Source organism: Bison bison, unplaced genomic scaffold (assembly GCF_000754665.1).
Source record: "Bison bison bison isolate TAMUID 2011002044 unplaced genomic scaffold, Bison_UMD1.0 scf7180017864072, whole genome shotgun sequence".
NCBI lineage: Eukaryota > Metazoa > Chordata > Mammalia > Artiodactyla > Bovidae > Bison > Bison bison.
The window spans coordinates 10,953,413-10,961,546 of record NW_011494644.1 but is presented as its reverse complement, the minus strand read 5'-3'; the positions used below and the strand labels follow the sequence as shown (position 1 = coordinate 10,961,546).

The window sequence follows — 8,134 nt, the reverse complement described above, 5'->3', positions numbered from 1 at the left end:
CAGGTCACTAGTGGCTCCCTGGCGGCCCCGATGAGGTGACTGTCACCCAGCCATCCCGGGCCGCAGTGCTGTCCTCTGCAAAACCGGGTTGAGCCACATGAACCTTACGCTTCCTGCAGCGCCTCCATGTAGCGCTCGGATGGAGCTGAAGCTCAGGGTAGGGGGTGACACGGGAAGTGCCAAATAGCAAGTCCTGCAGACCCAGGATTAGCCCTCCCAAGTCTCAGCCTGGAGCTTTCTCCTGCACAGAGAGAGGCCTGGGATGGGGTCTGGGCGGGCCCAGCAGTGCTCTTAGGGTTTGGAGGGACCTCCCTGAGCCCCTGGGAACCCAGCGAGCTCAGTGGCTCCCAGCTCACAGGCAGGGATGAGGTAAGAGACCCTCTCCCCGGCCCCAACCCTGGTCTCTCTCAAATCCTGCCCTCCCTGCTGTCTGCGGACCCCCCCGCCCCAGCACACTCCTGTGCTCTTGGGGGGTGAGACAGGAAGGGGAGATGGGCCCTCAGTTGTTACCTTAAAAGGCCCGATGGAAACATAGAGAAGAGGAAGTGGTTGTCGGAGTAAGAGCTGGGCCCGCGCTTCACACAGGAAACCCTGCTGTAGCAGCCGTCCCCGGAAGCAGCCATTTTAAACCCGTTATAACAGACTTCCCCATCCTTGTCCTTTCGTGGGGACCTGTTCCCACAGGCCAATCATTCACACACGCTTCCCTGGGGAGCCCCAGCCCTGATATAACCACACCCTCAGCCTGTCTCACGCTGGGGACCCTGGCCTGTCGTGCCATGGAAGAATCTGGGGTGGTGGTGAGGGTGGGGGTACCAGGCCCCAGGACATGGATAAGAAGCTGAGATGGAGCTGGCAGGAGCTTGGCCAGGGTCTGACAGAGGGGCAGGACCAAGCCCGCATGTCCATCCTGCGCTACCTGTGGCCAGCCCTCTGAGTTGCCCAGACAGCTCTGGGACTGGGGAGGAGCCCCAAATGCTCCCACCCTAGGCCCCTCTCTGCCTCCCAGGGACCCCACAACTTTCCCCTCTGTGCCTCTCTGAAGGGGCGTGGGGAGGTGGGATTGGGTTTAGAGGGCCAGAGCACCTCCCTCAGAAGCCCCGCTGTGTCCTCCAGACTGGCCGTGTAGACAAGAATGTGCCTATGGTCTGTGGCCACACGGCCCCAGTGCTGGACATCGCCTGGTGCCCACACAATGATAACGTCATTGCCAGTGGCTCCGAGGACTGCTCCGTCATGGTGAGTGTAGGGGGGACCCAGAGGCCAGGAGGGGGCTCAGGCACTAGAGCTGATGTTGGGTGCCACCAAGACTCGCTCGCTCGCCTCTTCTCTGCAGGTGTGGGAGATCCCCGATGGGGGCCTGACGCTGCCCCTGCGGGAGCCTGTCGTCACCCTGGAGGGCCACACCAAGCGCGTGGGCATTGTGGCCTGGCACCCCACGGCCCAGAACGTGCTGCTCAGCGCAGGTGCCAAGGGGGAGATGCGGGGAGGGCTGGCTACCTGATAGTGAGGGGGGAGGCTCCTGGCTTCTGACACTGGGGACATCACCCAGGTTGCGACAATGTGATCCTGGTGTGGGACGTGGGCACGGGGGCGGCCGTGCTGACGCTGGGCTCCGACGTGCACCCGGACACCATCTACAGCGTGGACTGGAGCCGAGATGGCGCCCTCATCTGTACCTCCTGCCGTGACAAGCGAGTCCGCATCATTGAGCCCCGAAAAGGCACCATAGTAGCTGTGAGTTGCCTTGACCTTTGACCCTAGGAGCTTAATCCCCCCCCACCCCCCACCCCTGATGAGGCTCCCTTAGATGCTGCCCTCTCCAACTCCCAGCTGGGGCCTGGCCCTTAGAGGGTGTGTGCGGATGCCTGACTGGTCCCCTCCCTTTCCTTCCAGGAGAAAGACCGTCCCCATGAGGGGACCCGGCCCGTGCGTGCCGTGTTTGTATCCGATGGAAAGATCCTGACCACAGGCTTCAGCCGCATGAGCGAGCGGCAGGTGGCACTGTGGGACACGGTGAGTACTGGGCACCGACCAGGTTTAGTACCCTCTGCCCTGCCACGTGCCTGGCTGGAAGGGCAGGGCCTGTTTACCCACCATGAGATGGGGGTTTCTGCTGGTTGGCCTCTCAGCCCCGGGCCCCACTTCTCCAGTGGTGGAGTCCTGACATGGCCCGGCTCATGGTTGTCTCCTGCCCATCTCTACAGAAGCACCTGGAGGAGCCACTGTCTCTGCAGGAACTGGACACGAGCAGTGGTGTCCTGCTGCCCTTCTTTGACCCTGACACCAACATCGTCTACCTCTGTGGCAAGGTGACCCCGCTGGGCAGGGGGTCAGGGGAGTGAGGTGGGCAGGGGGACTTAGAAAGGACCACAGCTGGAGGCATCTGCTGGTGTTGACCCTCCCATGCACCTACTGCCTGCAGGGGGACAGCTCTATCCGGTACTTCGAGATCACCTCTGAGGCCCCGTTCCTGCACTATCTCTCTATGTTCAGTTCCAAGGAGTCCCAGCGTGGAATGGGCTACATGCCCAAACGTGGTCTGGAGGTGAACAAGTGTGAGATTGCCAGGTGACTGCCCCTGCCCCTGACCTGAGTGCACTCCTTGAGCAGCGCTGACCCCCATGCTGACCTTTAGTCCCAGCCATGCTGTGGGCACTGCTCACCTTCCCGTTTCCACAGATTCTACAAGCTGCACGAGCGGAAGTGTGAACCCATTGCCATGACGGTGCCTAGAAAGGTGATGCTCCCAGGTCCCCCCTCAGGCTCTCGGAGTGGTCGGGTGGTGGGTGGCCTGAGCACTCTCTTAACCAGTCCTGGCCTTGCCCCACAGTCGGACCTGTTCCAGGAAGACCTGTACCCACCCACTGCAGGGCCTGATGCTGCCCTCACGGCTGAGGAGTGGCTGGGGGGTCGGGATGCTGGGCCCCTCCTCATCTCCCTCAAAGATGGCTACGTGCCCCCCAAGAGCCGGGAACTGAGGGTCAACCGGGGCCTGGACACTGGGCGCAAGAGGACGGCGCCTGAGGCCAGTGGTGCTCCCAGCTCGGTGAGAGGCAGATGGGAGCCTGGGAACCAGGGCAGGAAGGTGGGGTAGGGCAGGGGCTGCTACTGATGTGGTCACTGACCCAGTGGAAAGAGGCTGGCGTTTGGGGGCAGCCACATACACAATATTGGGGATCCTTTTGGGGCTGGGAGTGGATAATCCTGAGGCCTCAGGAAACAGGTTCCAGGCTTATAGGCCTGCAGTTCTCTGGATGAGGCAAAGGGGTCCAAGCCCTGGGGGCTCATGGGAGGAGGCCTAGTGGCCCAGGAGGGGCGGGGCTAATGCTGCCTGGGGTTCCCCAGGATGCCATATCCCGGCTGGAGGAGGAGATGAGAAAGCTCCAGGCCACGGTGCAGGAGCTGCAGAAGCGCTTGGATAGGCTGGAGGAGACAGTCCAGGCCAAGTAGAGGACCATCGGCTGGGGCCGACAGCCTCGCCTCCCTCCCTTCCATTCCCACTCCTCAGGCCACAATGGCGGATAAAAAAATAATAATAAAATGGCTTTATTTTCTGGTACCTCGCAGACTCTGATGACTAGTCAAGGGGATGCTGGGTATGCTGAACTGACCTGCCTTGTGCTTCCCTCTCCATAGCCTTGATGAGCCTGACCCCTGGCAAGGGGCTGGAGAGATGCCTCTAGATGACCCTAGACCAGTGGTCCCTGAGCTTTTTGGCTCCAGGGACTGGTTTCATGGAAGACAATTTTTCCATAGATCAGGGGGGTGGGGGTGGGCTGGGGGATGGTTCAGGCATGACTCAAGTGCGTTTCATTTAGTGTGCACTTTATTTCTATTATTACTACATCAGCTCCATCCCAGATCATCAGGCAGCAGATCCCGGGGCCTGGGAACCCCCGCCCTCCGCAGATAGGAACAGGCCTTTGGGGGGCAGGGGGGAGCCACCCTGTGCTGACATGGGTGGGGAGCCTGCTCTGCTTTCCAGCCGGTAGGTCTGAGCTGCTCAGGGCTCTAGCCTGGACGGCGCCTCAGTCATTCTCATGTTTACGCCCCAGTCTGCCTTTGCTAGTCAACCACAACATCAGCTGTCCTGACCCTGCTGCTTGGGGAAATGAAGCAACCAGCGCTTACATGACAGCTGTGAAGCTGTAGGCCCAAGGGATCAAAATAAGGGGTTCTTTGTAGGGAGGAAGCTTAGGCCCAAAATAGTGGGCCCGACCTTAGTTTACAAGTGAGGAAACTGAGGGGCAGAGCAGGAGAGGGCAGATCCTGAGTTATGACACAGTCTTCCGTCCAGTTCAGAGCCTTTCCTGCACCGTGCGGCTGCCACTTGAGCCTTGTCGGTGGCTTCTGCCTGGGCCTGGCCTCTATAAGAGGGACCTGTATTGGCAAGGAGTGGAGAGGGGCTTGGGGGAAGGAGGGTTGGAAGTCGGTTTTTGATGGCCAACTTAGCAGGTGACCCCCTGAGCTGGGACACAGGGTTACTGACGATGGGTGTCCTGGCCACAGCAGGGCTTCGTTCATCCGTGCAGGGACCAGCAAGGAGGAAATGTCCCATGTGAACCTCTACTCCCCTTGGGCTTGCCATACAAATGTCCCTGTCTGCCCACTTGAGCCTCAGTCTCTATGTAAGCCATGTGACCCTGGGCAAGTCCCTTTTCTCCAGGCCTCCGTTGCTCATCTATAGAAAGGGTAGGGATTCTGCCACAGCTCTGTGAACATGGGGGGTGGATCCAATCAGGGGTGTGGCATAGAGAGAAGCGGAGCATCTGGAGCTGGAGCCTGAGCCTAACCTCCCCACCCCCACCCTACCAACACACACACACACAATGCAATGTTGGGCTCTCCCAGTGAAGCAGACTTGCGAGTAGTTACTAGTTCTCCTGGTCCAGGGAAACTGAAAAAAAAAAAAGTTCAGGAAAGGATCCCTGGAACTCAGAAAGGTTAGCCCCTACTCACCATGACTCCTAGCTCCGAGGAGCTAGAGAAACAAGAGAGAGAGGTGGTGGTGGTGGGGGGGGGGTGTGTGACAGTAATTTAGGGGCCAAGAAACTGGCCTTGAAAACAGAGGAACAGGGTGGGTGGGATGGTTGAAACCCACAATTTCTCTCCCCCGAAGAGCCCTGGCCCCAATTAGGACACTTGCTATTCATCTTGGGTCGTGGAGACCTTGTCTGTGTAAGGCCTAGGCAACCCTGTCACCCGTGTTGACACCAGGGCATCACCTGCCCCAATTGTGTGGCTCTGGTGACCTTACTTTCCTGCTGTAACCCTACCCCTATGCCCAGCCCACCTCTCCATCCCAGAAAAACCTCACCCCGGGGGCAGCTGTGGCCACATCAAGCCCAGGACCAAAGGGTCACTGGACCTTCTCCAGGGGCCAGAAAACACCAGCATTCCAGGCGCTGGGAAGGCCCTGCTGGGGGACCAGGTTCCTGAGGCTGTGGAGGACTTGTAGGGGGCGTGTGGAATCCTCTATTATGCTTTGACATTGGAGTGATATACTGGGAGGAAGGAGAGGTTTGCAAGTTTCCCAGGGTCCTGAAACCTTGGGCACTTTCTCATCTGTGTATTTTGAAAGAGGACTGAACAGAACGCCCAGAAATGGTCAAAGAATGGGGGGTTGGGTGAGTATTGGAAGTATCCAAGGAGTCCACGAAGGCCCACGCCGGAAGGGACTTTAAAGACAGACGTTTCACTTTATAAGTAGGGACACAGGCCTATGTGTGGAGAGGGACTTGTCCAAAGTAAAACAATGGAGAGTGGAGGGCAGGGAGAAGCCAGGCCCTAGACCCAGCCTCTGCACACCTCCCATACACACAACACACTGACACAGAAGCTGGCCCTGATTCATAATTTAATGCGTGTGCAGGTCCGGGTCCCTTATTTCTGCTGCTCACGGGCCCACTGCTCTGGGGTCAGGGTTTTCTGCTCAAAAGCGTGAATGTGCAGGAGCTCTTCTGCTAGGCAAGTGTTCACAAGCCTGGGAGAGAGATGAGGTTAGAAATGGGCAGGCTGGGGCCTGGGTCGCAGTCCCTGAAGCTAGGGTCTGCCGGGAGACTGGAGGGGTCCCCCAGGTTGTAGTCCCCGGGACCTGGGAACAAGAGAGGTAGAGGGCTTAAGTCTCAATATTTGATGCTGGGGCCACGAAGGCGGGATCCCTGGGGTGGTGGTCTGTGGTTGGGCCGCATGGATGGGAGTGAGAGTTAAAGTTTCAGGAAGCGGCCCGGTATGTGGTCCCAGAGCTGGGGCCGCGCTGAAGAAGGTGTTCCCGGAATCTCACCGGTGTCTCTGAAGCAGCGGCTTCCCCTCGAATTTGGCCGACACCACGAGGACTCGGAAGCTGGACGCGCAACGGTTGGGAGTCGTGTCCTCCACTTCCTATGGAGCAGAATGGCGTGGATGGTGCCAAGTCCGCCCCCCAGGAGCCCTGTTCCCCTCGTTGGACGACCTCAGGCCGCTCAACTCACCACGTGCTCCGCTTCCAGGTCCCGCTGCAGCTTCTCCCGGAGGTACTCGGCACTGAGTTCCATTGTGGCAGCCCAGGGAGGGTGGCAGCCCACCGGGGATGGGACCCCAGTTCTGACCGCAGCCACACTACTTCCGCCCTTACTGGCGCCACTTCCGCTGAGGCACCTACTTCCGCCCTTACTAAGACGTCCGTAAACTCAGCACTTCCGCCCTATCCCAAGCCGTTTTCCAACTGCCTTCGGTTGCCGCTCCTGTCAGAGTCAGTATGAGGCTCCAGCAGACTCTAATCGGTACCCGCCGCCTGAACAGCAACCCGGGTTCTGTGCGCTGGTTTGGACACCCTAGCTCCAACTAGGAGAGGGTGCACGGGTTTGCATTGCTGTGACTTCTAGGGTACCTCGGGATAGCTCCCAAGCGCTTTTTCTGAAACAAGCATCTTGTGGCCCTGGCAGGCCAGCCCTCCCCGGGTCACAGGCCACAACAATCGACCCCCAAATTGGCGATGGGCCCCGGATGCTTCTTCGGCGTCTACCTGCTCTACTGTCTGAACCCTCGGCACCGGGGCCGCGTCTACGTGGGGTTCACCGTCAACCCTGCGCGTCGAGTGCAGCAGCACAACGGGGGCCGCAAAAAAGGCGGGGCCTGGCGGACCAGTGGGCGCGGGCCGTGGTAAGAGAAGGCGGGTCACTGTCTGGAGGAGGACTTCAAGGAGAAGGCGGGGGCCGGCGAGGGAGAGGCCGGCTGAAAGGGGCGGAGCCAGGCCTGTGGCAGTGGGCGGGGCCCGCGAGGGGGCAGGGCCGGGGGCGGGAGTAACGGGGGCGGGCCTATCGCCGCGGAGGAGGAGCCCTGTTTGGGCCTGGGTCTCAGAAGACGGGATTGGGTGGGAAGAGGACTGATCTAGGTTTGGTCAGTGACAGGGAGTTTGGTGAACAAGACTGGGTTAGAATAGAGAAAGCCTGGAAGGGAGAGGAACTGAAGAGGGCTGTTCAGCACCTGTGACTAGAGGTGGGGCCTGAGGTTAGCAGGTGCGAGGGGCTGGCTATATCTCCACGAAGGGAGCAGGGCCTCGTGAGCTAGGGGTGAAGCCGATGTGACTCCACTCTCCGGTAGGCCAGGGGATTCGGTTTGACACGGAGTGGGGCAGGGGGCTCACGGGTCGCGCGCCCTCCTTCTCTTCCCTAGGGAGATGGTGCTCATCGTACACGGCTTCCCTTCTGCAGTGGCCGCCCTTAGGGTAAAAAGGAGTTGGGGGCAGCGGGAGGATCAGGGCTAGGGCTCAGGGCCCTCCCCGGGCAGCCCCCTTCCCCGGGGCGACTCCCTTCCCCAGGCGACCCCTTTCCCCCCGCGGACCCCCTCCTCAGCTGGTCCTGAAGCTCTGTACCCCCTCGCCTGCAGTTCGAGTGGGCCTGGCAACACCCACAGGCCTCGCGCCGCTTGACGCACGTGGGTCGGCGCCTGCGGGGAGAGGCCACCTTCGCATTCCACCTGCGCGTCCTGGCGCACATGCTGCGCGCGCCGCCCTGGGTGCGCCTTCCGCTCACCCTGCGCTGGCTGCGCGCTGACTTCCGCCAGGACCTCTGCCCGCCGCCGCCACCTCACATGCCACTGGCCTTCGGGCCTCCGCCACCCCGGGCCCCACCCCCGAGAAGCCAAGCAGGTC

At 60.5% G+C, this 8,134-nt stretch overlaps 3 protein-coding genes across 7 annotated transcripts in view; 2 read left to right on the top strand and 1 right to left on the bottom strand.

Annotated features, from left to right (window-relative positions):
• Positions 1–3,562, top strand: part of CORO1A (coronin, actin binding protein, 1A) — a 5,576-nt gene extending 2,014 nt beyond the window's left edge. For all 3 annotated transcript variants that reach the window (XM_010837276.1, XM_010837277.1, XM_010837278.1), the window contains exons 3-11: positions 1,117–1,239; positions 1,337–1,466; positions 1,553–1,737; positions 1,897–2,016; positions 2,208–2,312; positions 2,426–2,571; positions 2,683–2,740; positions 2,834–3,049; positions 3,349–3,562. In XM_010837276.1, the coding sequence (XP_010835578.1) occupies positions 1,117–1,239; positions 1,337–1,466; positions 1,553–1,737; positions 1,897–2,016; positions 2,208–2,312; positions 2,426–2,571; positions 2,683–2,740; positions 2,834–3,049; positions 3,349–3,453 (1,188 nt within the window). In that variant the 3' untranslated portion in view covers positions 3,454–3,562. The remainder of the gene's footprint in view (positions 1–1,116; positions 1,240–1,336; positions 1,467–1,552; positions 1,738–1,896; positions 2,017–2,207; positions 2,313–2,425; positions 2,572–2,682; positions 2,741–2,833; positions 3,050–3,348) is intronic.
• An 87-nt stretch (positions 3,563–3,649) lies between these two features.
• BOLA2B (bolA family member 2B) overlaps positions 3,650–8,134 on the bottom strand; it is an 8,676-nt gene continuing 4,191 nt past the window's right edge. The window contains exons 1-3 of one of the 3 annotated variants that reach the window (XM_010837281.1): positions 6,474–7,069; positions 6,287–6,384; positions 5,844–5,986 (exon numbers count right to left, since the gene is read on the bottom strand). In XM_010837281.1, coding sequence (XP_010835583.1) covers positions 5,887–5,986; positions 6,287–6,384; positions 6,474–6,536 — 261 coding nt within the window. In that variant the 5' untranslated portion in view covers positions 6,537–7,069 and the 3' untranslated portion in view covers positions 5,844–5,886. The other 2 variants (XM_010837279.1, XM_010837280.1) reach the window with 2 other exon arrangements.
• The window catches only part of SLX1A (SLX1 structure-specific endonuclease subunit homolog A (S. cerevisiae)), a 3,427-nt gene continuing 2,020 nt past the window's right edge, over positions 6,728–8,134 (top strand). Inside the window, exons 1-2 of the mRNA XM_010837282.1 lie at positions 6,728–7,143; positions 7,657–7,708. Coding sequence (XP_010835584.1) covers positions 6,977–7,143; positions 7,657–7,708 — 219 coding nt within the window. The 5' untranslated portion in view covers positions 6,728–6,976. The remainder of the gene's footprint in view (positions 7,144–7,656; positions 7,709–8,134) is intronic.